The sequence below is a fragment of the Sciurus vulgaris genome (assembly GCF_902686455.1).
Source record: "Sciurus vulgaris genome assembly, chromosome: 4".
Lineage (NCBI taxonomy): Eukaryota > Metazoa > Chordata > Mammalia > Rodentia > Sciuridae > Sciurus > Sciurus vulgaris.
The window spans coordinates 38,945,120-38,969,086 of NC_136464.1; the positions used below are offsets into that span (position 1 = coordinate 38,945,120).

The 23,967-nt window shown below is 37.4% G+C and overlaps 1 protein-coding gene across 5 annotated transcripts in view; it reads left to right on the forward strand.

Annotated features, from left to right (window-relative positions):
- Nucleotides 1-10,704: 10,704 nt before the first annotated feature.
- The window catches only part of LOC306660131 (uncharacterized protein), a 309,182-nt gene continuing 295,919 nt past the window's right edge, over nt 10,705-23,967 (forward strand). For 4 of the 5 annotated variants that reach the window (XR_013763549.1, XR_013763550.1, XR_013763551.1 and 1 more), the window contains exon 1: nt 10,705-11,480. Coding sequence is in view for 1 of the 5 variants with exons in the window: in XM_079138279.1 (XP_078994405.1) it covers nt 11,129-11,480 (352 nt within the window). In the remaining 4 variants the exon portion in view is untranslated. Of the gene's footprint in view, nt 11,481-16,171; nt 18,407-23,967 lie in introns of those variants that run through there. The other variant, XR_013763552.1, reaches the window with a different exon arrangement.

The window sequence follows — 23,967 nt, forward strand, 5'->3', positions numbered from 1 at the left end:
CATTCTGAACTCCCTTTCTGACATTCTTCTGCTGTGCTGTCATTGAGTTTTATTGCTATAGTATCTTGGTTTGTTTGGGACATTTTCTTCCCTTGTTTTCTCATTGTGGTCAGATGTCAGTGGGACTGTGATATTGCAGAATTCATCTATTTGCTTTTAGTGTCCCTGTAGATTTCCAGTGTATCACCTCCCAGCCTTCAGTAGCCTGAAGTCTTGGAGGAACTTGATAATGCAGTACTTCTGAAGAAAGCTGTCTCTAGCCCACTACTGGTTCCCGGGCTTTGAGCTGGCTCTGTGTGGAAGGGCTCTCACTGGGGGGCCTGCTCCTTGAAGCTGGCTGTGTGGGAGGAGTCCACCGCTGTAGTGCCCAGGGATGCCTGGAGAAGACTCTAGCTGTCCTGCCCTATTCTAATAACCCTCCCGAATTCGTGCCTGCCGCCCGGCCGAGCTTCACTGGGTGGGGGAGACTCACCCCGTCGTTCTATTTTAGCCCGAGTTTCTCAATGCCTCCTCTTCTTGTATCCTGGTTCTGGAGTGAGTGGAGATGCAGTCACCCTCTAGTCTACCATCTTGGATCACCCAATTGAAAAAGCCTGTAGGCTGGAGGCAGGCAGGGCCGCCTGGAGAGGTCTCTGGCTGCCCTGCCCTGGTCCCACAGGCTGCTTGCGGGTTGGAGGTCTCCGCTGGCTTGGGGACTTGTGTCTGGCTCTGTTTAGAAAGGCTCTCACTGGGCGGTCTGCTCCGGGAAGCTAGCCTGAAAAGGCACTTCCCGCTGGAGGGAGCCGGGCTGCTTGGGGAAGTCCCTGGCTGCCCTGTCCTGGTCTCTGAAGCAGCATGTGGGTGGGCCGGAGCTTGCCGTGAGCTGGATCAGGGACTTGGAGCTGGTTGTGTGCAGAAAGGCTCTCACTGGGGGGCCTGCTCTGAGAAGCTGGAGTATCTGGCCCTGTGGGAGGAGCCCACTGCCGGAGTGCTCAGGGCTGCCTGGGGAGACTCTAGCTGCCCTGCCCTACTCTCATAAGCTGCCTGAATCCGGGCCTGCCGCCTGAGCTGAGCTTCACCAGGTGGGGAAGTCTCACCCCGTGGTTCTATTTTAGTCCGAGTCTCTCAATGCCTCCCCTTCTTGAAATCTGGGTTCTGGAGCGACTGGAGATGCAGTCACCCTCTAGTCTGCCTGGATCGCTCATCAATTCTGAAGTTTAATTTTGATGGGTATGGTATTCTAGACTGGTCTCCATTTTCTTTGAGAGCTTGGTATATATTATTCCAACACCTCTTAGCTTTGAGAGTCTGGGTTGAGAGATCAGCTGGAATCTGAATTGATTTCCCTCTAAAGCTTACCTGTTGTTTTGCTTTGTCAGTGTTTAAAATTCTATGCTTTTTGTGTATTGCTGTGACCTGCATGGCTGAAATGGAGAAAATGGTAATGGGTGATTGGGGATTAAGAAAAACACACAAATATTGAGAAAAACCTGGGGTTAGGTAGAACATTGAATTCTGATAGAGAAACAGTGACAGAGCTGGCTTAGCAAGATTTTTATATAGGGTCTCATAATCAGGAAGTTAAAGACTATAGAGGCATTATTCTCGTGTCCTAGAAATTTATTTCACTGTTGCAACGCTAGGAGCTTCCTGTGCCAGGAAGCCCATTGTCCAAAGTGTCTACTAAGTGGGCAGGCTTGAAAGATAAAGCATTGGTGAAACATTGTAGTTACCTTGCTATGCCTAGGAGCCAGCATTTGAGAATCAAGGTTAAAAGTGATATCTCTGGACGTTTTTCCAGAAGTACCAAGGGCCATCGTCACCATAGCAACTGGGAGATATTAACCCCATACTTTTGCACAGGGTAATGTTAACCCTGTACCTTTTTGCTTGGGGAAATCCAAGTACAAGTACACCACAATCACAAGACCATCAGACACCATGATTCTCATAGCTGCTCCTCACATTGTATGTTAGGCATTTTCATAATAATGTATCTTGATGTGGGTCTGTTGTAATTTTGTATATTTAGGGTCCTGTATGCTTCTTGTATTTGATTTTCCATTTCATTCTTTAGATTTGGGAATTTTTTTGATATTATTTTATTGAAAAGTTTGTGCATTCCTTTTGTTTGAATCTCCAAGCCTTCATCTGCCCCAACAATTCTTAAATTTGGTCTTTTCAGGTTATCCCATATTTCTTTCAAGTTCTGTTCATGGTCTCTGAACCTTTTCTCTCCATGCTCAACTTTGTTTTCAAGATTATATATTTTGTCTTCATTGCCTGAAACTGTCTTCCAAGTGATCTAGTTTGTTGGTGATGCTTTCAATTGAATTTTTAATTTGGTTTCTTGATTCCTTCATTTTAAGGATTTCTGCTTGATTTCTTTTTAGAATCTGTATCTCTTTATTGAAGTGATCTTTCACTTCCTATATTTTGTCTCAGATTGTACTCTTTATATGGTCATTTTCTTCACAGATCAGCTTAACTATGTATATTCTATTCTCCTTCTCCGACATTTTTCACTGTGGTGTTGATGGATTCTGCTATTAGAGTATCTTGGGGTGGTTTGTTTCCTTGGCTTTTCAGGTTGTGTGTTTACCCATCTAATAGTATGAATATGAAGCAGAAGAGTTTCTCCGCTGTTGACTTAAAGTGTCCCTAAAGGTTTCCTATATCTCACTGTTTAGAGGTAGACAAGTAACACCAACAATTAATGCAAACAATATACAACATTAAACCAAATAATTCCTACTATGATGCCTACAATGTTAATTATCACAGTAAGCAGAAATGATATGATCAATTATTGCCTGCAATAATGACAGTAAGTTTGCAAAAGAGTTTACAACTTCAAATGGTGGATAGGGAGAGAATGAAAGTGATATAGGATGTCATGCTCATGAGGGAGTTTAGAGGGAAGATAGAAGTAAAAAGTTGAAGAGTGAAAGAGAACAATAGAGACTGGCTGTGAGCAGAAGAAAAGAGAATCAAGGGATACAGATAAGAGAAAAATACATATATTATGTAAAAAAATTTATATATAGAAAAAATATATATAAAGTAAAATTTTAAAAAATTGAAAATAAAAATAAGCAAATATAAAACAAGACTAAAATATACCAATCAAACATCCTAGTCCTCAAAAAACTAATCCATGAAAAATAACTGACTTCAAAAATGCAATAAATGAGAAAGAACCATATGAATATATATAAATTGTGACTTAGGTCACAATTAAATGGAGAAGATTAAAAAAAAAAGAGGAAGAAGAAAAAAGAAAAAAAATCTTGAGGAAAAGTTAAAAAATTCTTTTCATTGGCGTTCAAGAGATTCTCAGCCTCTCTTCTCAGCAGTTTTGGGTGGGGTCACCTGAAGCGTGATGCTCCACCCTCTGGATTCTGGAGTGAGAGATGTACTCCCATAGGTGGAATTCCTGGAAGCAGGGTTTAGGCTTAGGTGGTTCCAGGATCTTTGCTGAATGCCAGTTGGTCTGGAGATTGGGCCCAGTAATTGCCAGTCCATGCTGGAAGAGTGTACCCCGGGGATCTCCCCTAAGTTCCACTCATGTGATGGGGGAGCCAATTCTTAGTCCCCTATGTCACCTATGGACCTCACATTTCTAGATCTCATTTTTAGTCTCCAAAGAATCTCTGGATCCAAGATGGTGTACTAGAGGGAGGCTGCATTCCTTGTCGCTCCATAACTCAGTTTTCAAGCAGAGGATATCTGTTTCTTGGTGAGGCAGTATTTGCTGCTTATTGATCCGCTGCTGTTTATCCCATTTGTCTACTGTGATCACCTGCAGTCTGCCAGCATATCGACTACTTTTTGAGTGCAGATTGCTCACTGTCTGGCACCTACCATCCACCATTTGCCTACCTCTTGCCTGTCCATTGCTTGCCTTTCTCCTACCCTTCACCCACCGCCCAAGGTTCACCTGCCGATCGTCCGACAGCTGCCAGAAGACTGACCACAGTCCACTAGTGGAGTGCCAGCTGCCTGCTGTTGTCTGAAAGTTCACTGTCACAGTACCTGCAGGTTTGGTTACACGTGGCTGCCACCATTTTGAGAAAACAGCTAGGACCTGTAGGAAACCTTGGCCGGACTGACTGAGCCCCATCTCCAGGACCCCTCAGGCCAACCAACCACTCCTGACTCCTGGCCCTCAGACCAACTGATTGCTCCCCTCTGCCAGGACCCCCAGACTGACTGTGTCCTACCACCAGGACCCCCAGACCGACTGCGCCCACCTCCAGGATCCTGCAACCAGACCGACCACACCCTGCCTCCAGGATCCTTGCCCTACTAACTGAATCCATCTCCAGGACCTCCAGCCAACCATGCCCACACCCTGTGCTGCAACTCCCCATTTGCCAACATATTTGAAAGCCAGAGCGGCCATCTTGGATAATCCTGGAAGCCATATCTCCCATCTGTAGGTGGGGCAAATATCATCCAGAGACCCCTGCTGGAGTCTGGAAGCTCATTGTCAGGTACCTCTCATGCATCAGGCTACTGAAGACTGGGAGGTTTGAATTCTATATGACTGTTATTGTGTAGATTTTTTTTCTCCTTATTAAAAAATTTTAGGTTTTTATTTCTTTACTTTTCTTGCTCTATTTTCCTTTTGTTTACCTGTTCCCTCAGAGTCTCTTTCTCTCTTTTTCCATGCTAACAACCAACTTCTTTTGATTATACTTTCACTCTTTCTACAATTTAGAACTTTTATATATTCTTTTCTTATCCTATTAACAGCTACATCCTACACCCCTTCCCATCTCTTTGTCCTCCCTTAGAAACTGCAGACTTTATTGCAAATCTATTTGTTATACTGTAGATAATAATTAAACTCATTCTGTTTATTATGACAATATTGTTAATGTCCTCATAGGAATTATTTGGTTTAGGATTGCATGTGGTCTATACTGGGTACTGCTAATATTGATCTCCCCCTTAAAGAAAATGATTTGGAAACCTATAGGGTCACCATAAACCGAAAGGGGGTAAACTGCAATACCCCAGATTTGCACTCCTAGAGAGGAAGATACGTGAACAATATGAAAAAACAAGGTAAGAAAATGATCCAAACAAACCTAGATTCTATATTAATAGAATCCAGTGACAGTATGGTAGAAGAAATGTCAGAAAAGGAGTTCAGAATATATATAATTAAAATGATTCATTAAGCAAAGGATGAGATAAGAGAGCAAATGCAGGCAATGAATGATCACACCAATAAGCAATTGAAAGAGCAACTGCAGGAAGCAAAAGATCATTTCAACAAAGAGAAAGAGATTCTAAAACAAACAAACAAAAAACAACGGAAATCCTTGAAATAAAGGAAACAATAAACCAAATAAAAAACTCAGGAAAGTATCACCCACAGACTAGAACACTTGGAAGACAGAACCTCAGACAATGAAGACAAAATATTTAATCTTGAAAATAAAGTTGTTCAAACAGAGAAGATGGTAAGAAATCATGAACAGATCCTCCAAGAACTAAAGGACATCATGAAAAGACCAAATTTAAGAATTATCATGATTGAGGAAGGCACAGAGATACAAACCAAAGGAATGAACAACCTATTCAATGAAATAATATCAGAAAATTTCCCAAACCTGATGAATGAAATGGAAAGTCAAATACAAGAGGCTTACAGAATACCAAATGCACAGAATCACAACAGATCCACACTAAGGCACATTATAATGAAAATGCCTAACATTGAAAATAAAGATAGGATTTTGAAGGCTGTGATAGAAAAGCATCAGATTACATGTAGGGGGAAACCAATATGGATAGCAGCCGACTTCTCAACCCAGACTCTAAAAGCTAGAAGGGCCTGGATCACCATATTTCAAGCTCTGAAAGAACATGGTTGCCAACCAAGAATCCTATACCCAGCAAAACTAACCTTCAGATTTGAAGATGAAATAAAATCCTTCCATGATAAACAAAAGTTAAAAGAATTTACAAATAGAAAACCTGCACTACAGAATATTCTCAAAAAAATATTCCAAGAGGAGGAAATGAAAAACAGCAATGGAGGTGAGCAAAGGGAGGAACTACCTTAAAGGAAAAACCAGTCAAGGGAGAAACCAAGTCAAGTTAAAAACCAAAAATAAGACCAAATGACTGGGAATACAAATCATATCTCAATGATAACTCTGAACATTAATCAATCAAAGACATAGACTGGCAGATTGAATTAAAAAGAAAGACCCAAAAATATGCTGCCATCAAGAGACTCATCTCAGAACAAATATATGAAAAAGTATTTATCATCGCTAGTAATTAGAGAAATGCAAATTACAACCACCCTAAGATTTCATCTAACTCCAATTAGAATGGCTGTTATTAAGAACACAGACAATAATAAGTGTTGGCATGGATGTGGGGAAAAAGGCACAGTCATACATTGCTGGTGGAGTTGCAAATTGATGCAGTCACTCTGGAAAGCAGTATGGAGATTCCTCAGAAAACTTGGGATGGACCCACCATTTGACTCAGCTATCCCACTCCTCGGTTTATACCCAAAGGACTTAAAATCAGCACACTACAGTGATACAGCCACATCAATGTTCAAAGCAGCTCAATTCACAATAGCTAGATTGTGGAACCAACATAGATCCCCTTCTATTGACAAATGGATAGAGAAACTGTGGTATATATACACAATGAAATATTTATTACTCAGCCATAAAGAAGCATAAAATTATGGCATTTGCTGGTAAATGGATAAAGTTGGAAAATATCATGTTAAGTGAAATAGGCCAAACCCAAAACACCAAAGGCTGAATGTTTTCTCTGATAAGTGTATGACAATATATAATGGGGGGGTGGCAGGGAGAAGAGAAGAATGAAGGAACTTTGGATGGTGTAGAGGAAAATGGGGTGGGAGGGGTGGGGGATGAAAAGACAGTAGAATGAAACAGACAGTATTACCCTATGTATATATATGATTACATGAATGGTATGAATCTACATCGTGTATAACCATAGAAATGAAAAGTTGTACCCCATTTGTGTACAATAAATCAAAATGCAGTCTGTAAAAATAAAAATTATTTTGATTAAAAAAAAACCAAAAACAAAAACAAAAAAACCTCTCATGCCCCCACCCTTTCCAATTCCTGGCCAGACATGTCTCTGCAGCAGGTCTTGCAAGCAGCTGGATTGGGGGAGGTAGAAAGAACCTGGTGGGTTTCCACAATCAGTTTTCCTCTGTGTAAACCTCTCTCTATATTTGATTTTTTCCTGGTCACTAAAGCACATTCTGTCATGCAATGTGTGTTTACTGAGCCTGTATTTTTGGCCAGACTCTTAGTCAGGAATCAGCTTCTGGCCCCCATGCTGTGACTGCAAAATGGTACATTTCTTTGTCTTCAGCACATCATCTGGCAAGATGGCAGCTTCTTTCCCACACAAAGATATTGTGAGTGCACCTTTTAGGATTGTCAGGCAGTGTCATTGACCTCTAAACATTCTGTACCCAGACATGCCTCCAGGCACCCCAAAATGTAGGTTTCTTTAATTCCCTTGTCTGTTGGAGGGACTGTTCTTGCTGGAGCTCCCAGCCCAGCCAGCTGTGCCACCAGGGATTTCTAATTTTATTATATTCAACCTCCTGACTCCCTGATCTGCTTTGAATATCCATTTTTAAATTCTAGTAAAGTCCTCTGTTATCGTTTGGATGTGAGGTATCCCCCCAAAGCTCATGTGTGAGATAATTCAAGAAGTTTTAGAGGAGAAATAATTGTGAGAGTCTTAACCCAAACATTGAATTAATCCCCTGATAGGGATTAACTGAGTGGAAACTGAAGTGGTGGGGTGTGGCTGGTTCATTGGGGGCGTGGCTATGGGGTATATATTTGTATCTGGCAAGTGGAGTCTTTCTTTCTGCTTCCTGGTCATCATGTGAACCACTTCCTTTGCCACACTCTTCCACCATGCTGCCCTGCCTTACCTTGAACCCTGAGATATGGAAGCTGCTGTCTATGAACTGAGATCTCTGAAACTGTGAGTTCTAGAATTAACTTTTCCTCCTCTACAGTTGTTCTGATTGGGTCTTTTAGTCACAGCAGTGAAAAAGCTGACTAAAATTCTTCCCCCTTCCCCCTTTTGTTGTTCCTCCTCCTTGTGGAGAAGCTGTCTGTCTGCTTTCTTGGTTTCACTCCATGGAGTAGCCAGGAAAGTGACCTCTTCTATTCCACCATTCAAAAGCCTCCTCTCTCTCTTTATTAAAGTTATCTTTCACTTCCTGTGTTCTTTCTGATTTCACTTATTACATCTTTAACCTAGGAGATTAGTTTAACTGTGAACTTTCTCAGTTCCTTCTGACATTTTCTCTACCGTGGTATCATTGGATTCTGTTAATGAGATATTTGGACTTGTTTAGGATAGTTTGTTTCCTTGCTTTTTCATACTATTTGTATGTCTACCCATTTATCAGTGAGAATCTGAGGTGGCAGAGGTTCTAACCTATGAATTTGTAGTGTTCCTGAAGGTTTCTAGTATGTCATAGTTTATTGGAAGAAAAATAATAAAAACAACCAATGTAACAATATTCAGCACTAAAATAAATACTTAGTTCCTATTTTGGTATCTACAATGTTAATTTGCCATATAAACAGAAATGGCATGGTAGGCAATTGCTAATAGTAGAGATATTATGTTTACAGTGTATTTGCTACTTCAAAAAGGTGAAGAGGGAGAATGCAAAGATGTAGGATGTAATAATTGAGAGGCAGATGAGAAAGAGTAGCATTAAGGAGTTAGAGTGAAATAGAGAAGAGAGGAAGAGAATCCAAGGGAAATCGGAGACAAACAATATAAAACAAACAAAAATAATATAAAATAAAATGAAAGTGTATTAATCAAAAACACTTGTCTTCAAAAGAGAGTCAAGAAATTAACTACCTTCAAGAAATGCTTGAAACAATAAAAGTGAGACAAATATGTATATGTTCAAATGTCCATGGACAATTCAGCACAAAAATTAAAAGAAAAGTCTGTTTTTTGTTTGTTTATTTGTTTGGCAGAGCAGCAAGGATTATATTCAAAGCATAAAGAGGGCCACTGTTACATTTCCCCACTGTCAATTTCTTTTTTTTATTAAAATATTTTTTATTTTTACAGACTGCATTTTGATCCCTACTGCTTTCCAGAGTGGCTGCACCAATTTGCAACTCCACCAGCAATGTATGACTGTGCCTTTTTCCCCACATCCATGCCAACACTTATTATTGCTTGTGTTCTTGATAACAGCCATTCTAATTGGAGTTAGATGAAATCTTAGGGTGGTTTTAATTTGCATTTCTCTAATTACTAGGGATGATGAGCACTTTTTCATATATTTGTTGATCACCTGTATATCATCTTCTGTGAAGTGTCTGCCCGTTTCCTTAGCCCATTTATTGATTGAGTTCTTTGTATTTTGGGTGTATAGTTTTTTAAGTTCTTTATAAACTTTGGAGATGAGTGCTCTGTCTGAAGTGTGTGTGGAAAAGATTTTCTCACGCTCTTAGGCTCTCTTTTCATATTGTTGATTGTTTCCTGTGCTGAGAAAAAACTTTTTAGTTTGACTCTATCCCATTTGTTGATTCTTGCTTTTATTTCTTGTGCTATGGGGGTCTTGTTAAGGAAGTCTGGTCCTAAGTCAACAAGTCAAATTAAAAACCAGAAATAAGCCCAAATGACTGGGAATACAAATCATATCACAATAATAACCCTGAATGTTAATGGCTTAAACTCATCAGTCAAAAGACATAGACTGGCAGAATGGGTTAAAAAGAAAGACCCAACAATGTGCTGCCTTCAAGAGACTCATCTCATAGAAAAAGACATCCACAGACTAAAGGTGAAAGGATGGGAAAAAACCTTCTATGCACACGGACTCAGTAAAAAAGCAGGGGTTTCCATCCTTATTTCAGACAAAGTAGACTTGAAGCCAAAGTTAGTCAGAAGGGATAAAGAAGGACATTACGTACTGCTTAAGGGAAGCATAAATCAGGAAGACATAACGACCGTAAATGTTTACACCACAAACAGTGGTGCATTCATGTACATCAAACAAATCCTTCTCAATGCCAGTAATCAAATAGACCACAACACAATAATTCTGGGTGACTCTAACACACTGCTGTCACCACTGGATAGATGTTCCAAACAAAAACTAAGCAAAGAAACCATAGAAACCACTCTTCTTTTCTACATTCCATTTTTATGTAAAAATGGGTGACAACATCTCCAAACTGCCTCCTACTGAAAGGGGCTGAAGCTGGGCAAAGTAACCCAAAGTTCTTGTTCTCTACCATGTGGGGTGTGAATAGTTAAGGGTATTCAGCTTCAGAGAAGTTAGAGTCCATAGTGGCAGGTGACAGGTGAGTGAACAAGGCATACATAGGGCAGGAATCACGTGAAGACAACAATAAACAAGACAGCAAAGCATTACTTTTTTTTTTTGTAAACAATTAGCACAAAAGCAATTAGTTTTTCAGCCATTCTCTGAAAACCATGACAGTAACTCATAATCTTATCAGTGAAAAACAGAACAAGTTTATCAATGTTGGAGGTTAGGAAGATTTGTAGGTCTATGATATCAGACTGAAATTAACTCAGGACAAATTTGTGGACTCCAGAGTTTTTGTGATCATTATTATCATTACTCCACATAAGAACACTTCCTTTATAGCCTCCAGCTTTATTACCTTTGGTAGGTCTGACACAAGTGCACATCTTAAGCTACATTTTGAAAACCATTGTTTTTCTTTTTAAATGTCCATTTCATGTTCTCAACAATGGATTTCCAGTTTTCCCAGCACCATTTGTTGAAGAGGCTATCTTCTCTCCACTGTATATTTGGCACCTTTGTCTAGTATGAGGTGACTGTATTTATGTGGGTTTGTCTCTGTGTCTTCTATTCTGTACCATTGGTCTACCTGTCTATTCTGGTGCCAGTACCATGCCAAATAACAATCACTGGGCCAGATAGGTTATTTTTTTAACTCCTCCAAGTGACCCCTGAGTTTTTTGTTTTTGTTTTTTTTTTTTTTTTCTGCTGGATGCTGACCCTTGCAGAGGGGCAGCTTGGCAGACTTTCTCTGCCAATAAACCTTTGCTTGAACTCAGAGCTGTGTCTCTCATGAATATTTGCGCCAGTTACCCTAACATAATGAAGACCCCCCAAAGTAATTTAAAGAACACTTGTGACCTTGCCTGCATTTCATTGGTCATGGGTAACTACGACCTTACCCGATCGACACCTGCCGGCCGCCGTAGCACAAAGATGGCGCTGACACTGTTCTGCGCAGTCACGCGCAGCATCCTTCTCACGAGAAAGCAGCGTGCAGTTCACCAACTGGATCGGCTGAGTGTCCACGGCTGCCATCCTCCTCACTTCAAGACACACCCTGGTGCCACCCAAAATGTGGGCTCTCTCAGTCTCTTCGACCTGGCCGCAGTGGATCCCCATCGGCAGTCGCTGATGGTGCTCGGTGGGTTTTTTTTGTGCTTTCCTTGTTTTTATTTTATTCTATCAATCCTTGTGTGTACCTAGGCCATTCTGAGAGTTCAGTAGGATTTTTTTTTTTTTTAATTGACTTTAAAGAGAAGCTGTTTGTCTTCTTTCCGGGTCCTGGGCTGGGGGCAGTGTGGAAAGTAACCATCTCTGTTCTGCCTTCTTGAGCCCTCCTTGTGATTTTATCTTGATAGATAAAAAGCTATATACTTATTTTTTTAATGGTAGCATTCTAGCTCATTTACTTAACGAACTATTTAATGAGGGATATTTTGTATTGTACTTTTAATTTAGTTTTTAAAAACAAAACAGTAGGCATATGTAAGCATATGTTTTCCCTATTGTGTAATTATCTCTTTGTGGAAAATTTCTAGAGATGAGATTGTTGGATCAAATAGGATTTATTTATAATTGATTATTTAAAAAACACAACATTTATTGTAATTGTGATTGACAAAACTGCCTCCTAGAAAGGTTGTATCGATTCATACTCATCAACAGTTTTTTTTTTTTGTATTTGAGATTTAACTTACTTTTTTTTGCTCTTAAAATAGTTTTTTTTTATTTTAAATACAGTCCCATATTGATAGTTAATCATAAACATACAAACTTTTGGAAAAATCAAAATATTCTTCTTCTAAATGCAATAGAGATAAGCTAAGCAAAGATCTAAAAACAAGTATGAGATGTTTACATACAGAGAAAATCAACTTCAAAAGGAGCATACACATACAGTTATTAGAAAATAGGCTATGGTTGATGAAATACTTTCTTCCTCCTTTGCCAATTTCTATTTTTTTATTCATATGATGTCGGCTTTATGTTTTTAAAATATTTCTTTTCTATTTGTTTTTTAGAAAATAATGAAACAGAACCTGTATTTTTTTTCCATTTTAATGTCTTCTGTGAATTGACTTAAGGACAATTTTTTTTTTTACAATGAATTTGGAAGAGCTTTTATGTGTAGTTTACTAGTTTTTTTCTATGTCTTTCACACGTCTGTAATTGTGGTATTTTATTTTTGTTCTGCAGAAATATCTTAAAAGCTTACGTAAATTTATCTCCTTTATAGTTTCTGGCTTTGGTGACAAGTTCAGAAAAACTTGTTCTACTGTATTACATTAAAAGTGTTACTAATTTTTTTGTTTCATTTTTTATATTTGTTGCAAATTTTAATCTAACTGGAATTTAATTTGTGAAATTTAATTTTTGAATTTAATTTGTGGATTTTTCCCCTAACGAGGTTGCCCCAAATTATTTAATGGATAATCACCATTTCCCTGTGATTAGAAATGTCGCATTCATTATACACTAAATTCTGCTAATACTTGAGGGTGCTTCTGGTATTTTCTTCTCTGTTTGATTTTTCCTATGCCTGTACCATTGGTGTTGCCATTTTTACTATTATTGCTAAATGCAAGGTGTTATCCAAAAAGGCAAGCGTGTCCCTATCTCCTACCCCTTTCATAATTTTGTTAGGTCATCATGGGTGAGTTTTTAAATCATTTTTATTAAATTCTAAAATAGCCCTGTTGGGATTTTGAGTAGGATTACATATAATTTATAGTCAATTTTTCAAGAGAATTGACATCTTTACAACACCAAATATTCCTGTCCAGAAATAAGGTATGTCTTTTCACTTATTCAATCATTATTTCATATTTCTTGGTAGAATTTAATAATTTGTAGTACTGTATATTTCTTTTTACTTTTTTTCTTATGTGGTATTTTGTTGTTTGTTGCTGTTGCAAATGTGGTTTTCTTACTGGTAATCATTGCTTTGTGAAAAGAACAGTTGCATTCTTATGTACTTATTTTGAAAATAGTTACCTTATTGATTCTTAATAGTTTCAGAAATGTTCATTTTTTCCCCCCGATGGTCACAGAAAATTATAAATTATATAAAATTATATTAGCTGCAATGATAATTTTGTATCTTTCATTTTGTATTCCTCCTTTTATTTTCTTAATTAATTGCATTGGTTTGGATATTCAGAACAATATGACATAATTGTGATGATCTAAGTCATCCTTATCTTATTTCTGACTTAAATGGAAAGACTTCCATTATTTTTCCACTAAGTAAAATGGTGGCTTTAGATTTGCGAATGTATTTTTTAATAATATGTAGGTAGTAGCCATCCAAATCAATTTCACAATTTGTTTTCTTTAAATCAGGAATAGATTTAGAATTAAACTAATGTTTGGGGCAGCTAAGATAGTATATTATGTTAATTTACTTACTATTATTAAATTATCCTTTAAGTCTAGAATGACACTTATTGACAATCTAATATACTTTCAGCGTGTCATTTAATTCTATTTCCTAATGTTTTTTTCTCTAGGAGCTCTTTTTTTAGGGGGAGTCAATATTCATAAGTGAGATTTGTCAGTAGCTTTGTTTTGTTTGCTTAATTAGATTTGGGAATAATGTCATGTTATTTATACTTATTTGGAAATATTCCTTTATCTCTAGGGTTCAGTAAAATAATTTATTTATGTAAATAAATATTATTTGTTTATAAATTTTCTCACAAAATGGTTCTCCAGGCCTTTTTGTGAGGTGGCTTTTTAAAAGCACTTTCATTTATTTCTGACCTTGGTGTCGAATTAACAAAGCTTTTCCATCCAATTTTAACAAGATTATTCGTTCACACTTTCGTATTACTTGGCTGAAATTTTCTCCCTTTGATTAATTTTATGTTTGTGCTTCTTTATACAGTTTTCTCTTATATTCATAAGGGATTGATTCCAGGAACCCCCAAGGATACCAAAAAATCCACAGGTGCTCAAGTCCCTTATATAAAATGGCATTATTTACCTATAATTTCTGTAAATCCTGTCTAGATCACTTATAATACTAATGCAATGTAAATGCTTCGTGTACAGTGTCATTTTGTATTGGTTAGAGAATGATGGTCTGGGGAAAGTCTGCACGTGTTCAGTACTGACGCAATACCAGTTGTTTGTATTCACAGATGTGGAATCTGCAGATACAGATGTGCAACTATATATTATATTTTGATTTTAAATAATAGTTAACAACTGGCAATATTTTAATAAAGAATGTATTTCTCCATTAGTACAACAAACAGGGCAGTAACAAACCTTGGACTCCGTTGGTCACACCTGAGGTAAATTGTGAAAGACGGCAGCTATTCCAATTTCGTAGTTGAACATATTATTGTATAAGAATGACCCTAGGTGTGCTAGGCTCAGAAAAGCTTTTTCTTTCAGTAAAATGCATGAATGTCTGTATCCCCAAATTTCTTATTTTCTTTCCTAAGCCAAGAAGACAAGCAAATCCTTTCTGAAATAATGTGTCCCTGTGTGACAGCCAGACCTCATGAGCAATTTCATAAAGACATGACTGATTTATGTAGGTAAAACTTACGATGCCCTGGTGGTTTGTGGAGGCTCAGAGACGTCACAGTGTATAGGTAGAGAAATGAGGATGGGAGGGGTGGCAGGTGGGAGAAATGGGTTCCACAGAAACCCAGACCTGAGCTAACTGCTGCTAAAGCGGAATACGCAGCAGAAGGTCGCACTAATGAATGACACTGTCTCCTCTTCTTCCCTCCCTCCTTCAACTAAGGACATCCCTCTCTAGGAAAGCTTATACTGCATCTGCAATTTGTGCAGCGGTTTGTTCACTCATGATTAGCTTCATTCATCTAACTTTAGCATTAACATTTAGATGGTGTGTTCTTGTGTTTGTATTACTCATAATGGCGAATATACAATTTTCTTTTTCTTCCTTTTTTTCAACACTAGGGATTGAACCCAGGGTCTGGCACATGCTAGGCAAATGCTCTCTACCACTGAGCTATAACTCCAATCCTTTTTTTCAAATTTTATTTTGAAGCAGGATTTTACTTCATCACCCAGGTTGACCTTGAACTTGTGATCCTCCTGCTTCTACCTTCTGAGTAGCTGGGCTTAGAGACTTGACACTGGGGCCTGGAAGAAAACATTGTCCTCTAAAGCTAAACTGGAATTCTTATCTTATGAAAAGATTTATGTTGATATTAAATGACTTACGTACATTATTAGCATTGCAGTATATTAAAACATACTTGGTCTAGGCATTTGGCCTAAGAAAATAATCAAGGAGAGTAAAGATTTGTGAAGAAATCAATTTATCTCAACATTATTTGTGTAAAGCGTATAAAGCCACTATCTAAAAGAGATGTAGTAAGCAGAGAAACAGATCAATTATGATAACAACCAAACATAATTTCAAATCAAGTTCTGTATTAGCTAGGGTCCTTTGGTTATAAGTAACAAAAAATAGTTGTGGCTAAGTTAGGCAAAAAAGGACTTTATTGAAGGATGTGGGTAGATTGTGGATATGGAGGAAAAGCTGAACATCTAGCTTGTATGTAAGTGGTATTCAGGTTACGGAGAAAAAAAAAGAGATTGACAGGGCATGATCATCAGGGTGAATCAACTCCAATTCACTTCCATCCTTCTTTCTCTTTATGCAAGATTCAAATACCTGGGAAGACTATATCAATAGCCTTGCCCGGGCTGGGGTCCATCATTTGGCCAGGGGAACACACTGACACCTTGTAGCAGTTGTGTCAAGACCTTCTGGCACAGGGAATGATAGCAGAGACTAGCTGTCACTGTGACACAACAAACTGCATTTTCTTATTTCTCTTACAGCTAGGTGGGGAATACATGACTGAGTTCTTGGCACTGGAATGGGGAAAAAGTGATGTCTGTCACCTCCAGAGGCCCATTGCACCTCCTACGGACTCTTCCATGCTCTTCTGCTTCCTCATCTATGGGCAGGATGTGGAGGGACCCCTGGTGGACTCAGAGACCCTGTGGGATGTCCACCACCTAGAAGGATCTGAGTTTCCTAAGTATCACATAATGTCCACTCAATGTACACCCCATTGCAGAGACAGGGGTGAAAAAAAATCAACTTTAATGGTGTTAAGTCTGATTTGGGGTTTCTTTATTTCAGATTTCAGAAGTTAAAGTACCCTAATACTCAGGCATAGATATCGGCAGGCAAAAAGCTTGACTCCACTTCAATTTCTGTACATGCATTTTAAAAACTCAGTGAAGAGGTTACACAGACCACTGCAATATTTTTTATCCCATTTTATTCTATAACACAGCTATTATCACATCTTATCCTCCAAAAATCTCAGCAATTTCCTCCTCTAGTCCTAGCCCACACAGCTCTTACTTCACTTCACCTCTTCCTTTCTTACTCTGCATCATGAAAGCTCAAAGAATTATTAGAAACTAGAATTTTCTTTGAAGGTGGAAGAGAGAGAGCATCTAAACAGCTGTCAGAGAAAAGGCGAATCTGGGAAAGTTCATACATTAATAACAATGTAACTTTTATAGCAGTGGTAACTTAGAAACCACCTGAATGTCAAACTATAGAAAAATGGTTAAGTTATAGTATGTTTGTTACTGTTATGTGAACACTGCAGACTTACTCCCAATGCTTATGGAGTTTGTTATCTAATAGCAATAGTTATCAGTAAATATGTTTTGGAAATATAGTCAACAATATGGAAAGGAAAATAATGGTACCATTTTGAGTGAAGAACTACAGGTAAGAAACTGCATATACAGTAGTACAATCCTAATTTGAAAACACTTAAATGCATATGTCTTTGTACATGAATGTATATGCACATATATATGTGTGTACATCCAAAGGTTAAAGTGACGACTTTGAATATTGACATTATAGGATATTGATTATTGTTTCCTTTTTATACTTTTCTATATTTTGAAATTTTAGAGGTAAGTACATTTTTTAATAGTGATGTGAAAGTTTTATTATTATTTTATACATTTCCCAAATATTAATAGGATGTATAATTGGAAAAAAGTATCAGTTCACAGTAATATCAAATACCATCTGAAGGGTAGATTCCTGGCTTAGTAGATTTTTGCCTCTGATAATTCAGTAGACCTGAATTTACCTACTTGTAATTTCCTGCCTACCTACTTATATTCTTTTGCTTTTCTGTAACAGACACACGTGCACACACCCGAATTGAATTTTACAACAGCGTGAATCATTTCCAAAGTGCAAACAATTTGTGTTTACCTTGACTGGTTCACCACAGGCTCTAATGACATGGAGCCCACCTGACCTTCAAAATAGAAGCAATAGTATTTCTGTCAGATGATTCTTAAACAAGCAAATTCATATTCTTAAAATATGGAGATGAAATGGTTAACGACACTAGGCAATTTTGTTTAAATTTGCTGTGCTTTCTTCTTGTCAATATGGAAATCTGTAGAGATATTAAAATGCAATTTATGTTGTGTTTAAAAAAACGATATTGGCTTAATACAATACCAAGCTATGAAGACTAACCCTGGCATGTGCCCCTCCTGGAAATACCAAAAATTATTGAGACTAGTGAGTGAATCATCATAGGTGATTTTAATTTAGATTATTAAAACATTTCCATAGATGTAGAAGTCTTAGTTGATTAAACTTTAAACTTATCTGATTAAAGCACTTATTATATTATGGTTGAAAAGTACAGGGAAGCACTTCAATTGATTGGATAATTATGAATTAATAAGGAAGGATAAGACTTAGAAAATTTGTTTCCATTATTTAAGTGATTGCTATATGAAAGAAATCAAGAAACTGAATTGTCTTGACATTGTTTCAAATTGCCAATCAGAAACTTTGAAGATACATAATGTCTATGGTGACATGTTTAGATTTCTGTTCTAATTATTTGAGATATTGTTTAAAGATAAAATAGGAAAGTTCAAGTAAAAGAAAATAAGACCAGTTAAGTGTTATTGGAAAGTGTCTTTAGCTAATTTCCTTAGTTGACTTTAGAGATGACTCCAGCAATGAGGTCATTAGGTGCCTTAGTTTGTATTTGGCTAATATGACAAAATATCTGAAAAGAGGTTTATTTAGCTCACAGACCTAGAGACTGAAGGGCATGATGTAGGCATCAGTTCAGCTTTGGTGAGGACCTCATGACGGATGTGTCACAGTGGTGAAAACGTGAGTGACGGGAAGCGAATACATCTTGACACAGGATGCCAGAGACTGGGAGAGGGGTCAGTCTTGCTTGATTTATAACACCTTCTTTTGAGAACTAACCACGTGGTTCCAGTAGAACTACTTTAACCCCTTCTAAGAGTAGTGACTTCAGTGACATAGGGACATTCCAAAAGGACCTACTGCCAAAAAATGCCCACACTACTTCCAAACATCACTACACTAAGGACTAAACCTTCAACACATGAACACTTGAGGGACACACTCAAACAACATTCAAATTTGGTAGTACCCTAAATGATCATAGAAAAGGAAGCATCTTCTATAATTCTATTGATTCATTGGATCTCAGACTTGCACCTACCATTGATAGAGAAGAACTTGTTAGAGAAGTTAGTCCACATATGAGATTTGGGAGATGGGTGGAGAAAAGAATATTCGAATACTGGACACAGTGCTTAGTGTTTTTGTGGGTGTTACTTCATTTAATCTTCATGAGGATCCTTTGAATGCATTTGTTGACGGAGTCCTACCTTACTGTGGGGGTTAGTTTTCAGTGTCAGTATAAAAAATGAAAATTATTACCAGTTTGAACTGCTCTTCAAAATTCTTTAGATTGCTCATGAAGTAAACATTGCTTCACATATTCAACTATGCATACTAAATAGTCATATAATGTATATTATAGAATAGAGAGTTTATACACAAAAAAGTTAAAAGTCTGATAGAAACAGAGAGAGAGAGAGAGAGAGAGAGAGAGAGAAGAAAATTCTCCAGGTCATGGGCTCATTATGCTCACTTAATGAGCATAATAAATTAATCAATGATATCCTATTACCTCTATTTTTCATATGGGGAAACTGAAGAATAAGAAACATTAAATCAGTGGTCCAGGAGTTCATAGCGATAGAGGCAGGATTTAAACTTACTTGAGACTCCATGCTCTAAACCGTAAAACTTCCTCTGTATATTCACTAAATTATAATAAAAATGTGCTAAATAGTAAATCAAACTTATGACTTTCTGGTTAAATATGTTGTATTAGTAAACTTTCCGGCATTATAACAAATACCTGAGATAATCAACTTATAAATAGAGTTAGAGTTGTAGAGGTTTCAGTCCATGGTTTGGAGCCTGTGGCAGTGCATAACAGTACCTGGCAGAGCCAAACTGTTCACCTGATGGCTGGCAGCAAAACAGAGAGGAAAAGGAAGGGGCTGGGTTTCATTATCTTCTTTGAGGACATGGCTCCAGTGACCTGAAGACCTCTGACTAGGCCACTCCTCTTGAAGGTTCTACAACCCCCCAGTAGCAACAATCTGGGGACAAACCTATATCACATGTGCCTTTGGAGTTTCTTATCTATACCAGAGCATGTGTCTTTGTAAAAGCATTTTTAATCCTCTTTCCTCCCTTAAAACACATCAAAAGCAATAAAAAGAATGAAAACCAAGAAAAAGAAAAACCTGTCATGTTCAAGGAAACTACAAAATGGCCCCAACTCCAGTCTGTAATCTGTAAGTCATTCCTGCCTCAAAGTGTATTCTCACCCAAAGAGGAAGGAACCTGAGAGCAGGAGCCACAAAGACCCTCATGCTGTAGACCTGTCCTATAATTCCTGTCAGGACACAGTTCACAGTGTTTCACTTTCCACAGTTTCAGTTCCAAAACCATTGAATGGAAAATTCTAGAAAGAAATGATTCATAAGTTTTAAGTAACTTTTATTAAAATGTCTTCCAATGATGTATTTTTTTTTTTTTGTTATTCTCTATGTCCAATTTTAAAATTAAACTCTCAGAGGCAAAACAGTGTATATATAAGGATTGGACTATTTGTGGTTTCAGGCAATCACTGAGACTCTTGAAATGAGGCAGGGGAGCTAGTGTAGTTTGCAGTGGCAGGGGCAGCTTCTCTAAAAGAGACCCCTCACTGACAAACTGTCTGAGACTCATTTGACTAGTAGCAGAATGAAGAGCTGGGCAGTTATGCTCACATACTCACAATATAGAAAGGATCTCACTGTTAGCTGCATCAAACCCCCAAGGCAAAGCATGAAGTCTCCCTCTTATGAATTTGCCCTTTGTCCAACTGTATTGGCCATGTCCTCCCTCTTGACCTCTGATCTCCAACTTCCACATTGGCCTCACCATCCTCAGCTCCTGCTGCAAATGCACTGTGGCTTCCCAATTGCCAGCTTCACAAAAACAGCACTAGCAGCCTCTGGGGGAGGAGCAGAGCAGTCAAGGCTGTGACTTGAATCCTTGATCTGCTTTTGGCTTTTCTGTGTAGGTCCTGGAAATGTAAGTTGGGAGGATGACTGTGTATAATCAGAGCTTAATTTATTGTCTGCCTAGTGGCACAGATCAGTTCTGAAATTCTGCCATACTTAAACTGCATATCCAAATATTAGAATTTCTTATATACTTAACTCTGCTTGCTGCATAATTTTGAGTATGAGTCATCCCCTTTCTCTCCCCAAATCCCTCTCAGTAATACAATTTTTTGGTTCTAACTAATTTTGCCCCTGTTTATCCCTGGGTTTATTATTCACCAACTGTCTTCATTATCATTTCACTATCTCACTGGGGAAAAAGAAATATTCCACGGTGATACAGAACAACACTGAGCAGGCATTAATACCTCCAGAACTCTTGTTCCTCTGGAAGATTGGAAAAAGGGGGAATCTATTTCTGAGGGATAGGTTCACAGAACAGATTCATTGTCTCTCTCTCTCTCTTTCTCTCTCTTTTTCTCTCCCTCTCTATACACACACACACACACACACACACACACACACACATATATATTCCATTTTTTTAATGTTTTATCAGTAAGGAATGTTGGTGATGAGCACCTTTATACAGCAGATGAAGGTGTCCAAATGGTCCTTTCCTTGTATTTTAATTAAAACTGTTAGCTTATCATACAAGAGCTCTAGCCCACCTTGCAGGTAGTAGCAGACTTGGTGTGATTGTGCCCACAACAATAAACTGAATATACAATGATAATAGCCACAAATTATTACCCCTCCCACATTATTCCTTAGCTAATATTTGGCCCTATTAAAAGATTAATCACTATTTTTACTTTAAAAGCTGTAAATTTAAAAAAAGCATACAACAAAAAGTAGATTAAAAAAGAATTACCTAAAATATAGGAAGACAATAAATCTGTGTACTTTCTAAAAATTGCAATGTTTTCTCTAAAAATTCAAAAGCTTCTGAGAAATAAATATAATACATCAAGCAAGAAATGAAGAGTATGTTAATAGAACTTAGGGAAGAACTGCAGGAAATTAAAGACATTATAGAGATGAAATACATTTTATAAGTAACAGGAATAGTGTAAATTTGGAAAGCAGCCAGAGGTAAGAGTGCTGGACAACTTTGAGGAATCAAAACCAAATGGAAACGACAAGGATATTTAAGAGATTATAAAACAGGCAAAGTGAAGACAAAAGTCATAATCAACATATGGGATAGATTTTGTGAAGAAGAGAATAGAGTAAATGGAACAGGAAAGTATTCAAACATTTGCATTTTTGAAGAGTGTTGCACATCTACTATGTACCTTTAGATATAGGAAAAAGTATTGAACAAAAATATAAAACAACTTTCTCAACTAAATAAAAACAAAATATGAGATAAAAAAGTTCATCTTGGAAAAAAATAAAATGCTTGATGTAGGATAATTGGCATTAAGATATATCTAGGTTAAATTACTGAATTTTAGGAAGAAAAATTCAATGGTCAGAAAATGAAAATCTTATACAGGGGAAAAATATATTTGGCCCCAGTCTTCTTAATAGTACTAATCATTTCCTGAAGACACTGAAGCAATATCTCAGTAGCTTGGTCATTCAAGCAAATGTGAAGCAGATTTTAAGTTACATGGTCTCAATGAGCCAATCCTGAAATATCTGCTTGACAAAATTCAGACATCCAGAGATGAATGAGGATGTCATGATGTGTGGAGTAGTGGTAGAACGCATGGAAACAGGAATTTACATTGAACACACTGTAATGAGACAAACCTTGACAATACAAAATCATTATATGACTAATAAATAGTGGGAATGAAGGTGAAAGAAAGTATAAGTGTTAATTTTCTATCTCTCACAGCATGTTAGTAAAAAATAGCTAGAAACAGGCAATTAAAAAAGAATTCCAAGCAGTTTTTAAAAATAAACCTATGTCTTTGTATTGGGGACTTTTTATAAAAATCTCTTGTATATAAATCTCGATTTAAGAATTAGTAATTTTTCAGTTGCCCATCAGTATCTTGTAGTAAATTTACAACAAAATCCACAGGGAAAAATAACCTTGCACTCAAGATACAGGCTTTAAAATGGTCCCAGGATGTGAACATTATATCTAGTCACATTATTCATTGAAAAATCACTGCTTAGTGAGTCCAACAGAGCCAGTTTAAAATCTCTAGCTTTGGAGGAGGTGACCAGTTCCTCAGCTGGGGAGTAGGCAAAGTAGTAAGTTCATATTTGAGGCCACATTAGGCAGAGAATCACTTTGACTACCAAGGCCCCTATTTTGTGCTTTGAAATGCATTGTAAAAAACACATTGTTATCAAAAATGAATGAGGAACAAAAGAAGGAATTCTCTTCCTTCATGCTCATTATGGCAGGGAACCAAAGTTGAATTGTCTGGGCTTTATACATTTTTCCTTTTCCTTTCTTTGTCTCTTAGCATTTACCCTTATATATGTAAGTTAGATAAATGCTTAAATAATGTGATTCCCTGAAATGTTTTAATAGTTTTTAAAATTTGTTCTAATTAGTTGTACATGACAATAAAATGCATTTTGACACAGCATACATAAATGGAGTATAACTTCTCATTCTTCTGATTGTATGTGATACAGTTACACCAATTGTGTAATCATATGCATATAGGGATACAGGATAATAATGTCCAATTCATTCTACTATCATTCCTATCCACATACCTTCTAGCCTCCTTTTACTCCCCTCTGTCTAATCCAAAGTACCTCTATTTTTCCCTAGGCACCTGCCCCTGCCACTTAATTGTGAATTAGCATCTGCATATCAGAGAAAACATTTGACCTTGGGTTCTTTGGGATTGGCTTATTTTGCCTAGCATACTATTTTCCAGCTCCATCCATTTACCAGCAAATGCCATAATTTCATTCTTCTTTAAGGCTGAATAATATTCCATCCTGTATATATATCAGTTTCTATATCCATTCATCTATTGAAGGGCATCTAGATTGGTTCCACAAAATTAGCTATTGTGAATTGAGCTGTCATATATATTGATGTGGCTTCATCACTGCAATATGTCGATTTTAATTCCTTTGGGTGTAAACCAAGGAATGGAAGAGCTAGGTCAAATGGTGGTTCCATTCCAAGTTTTCTGAGGAATCTCTATACTGCTTTCAAGAGTGGTGGCACCAATTTGCAACTGCACCAGCAA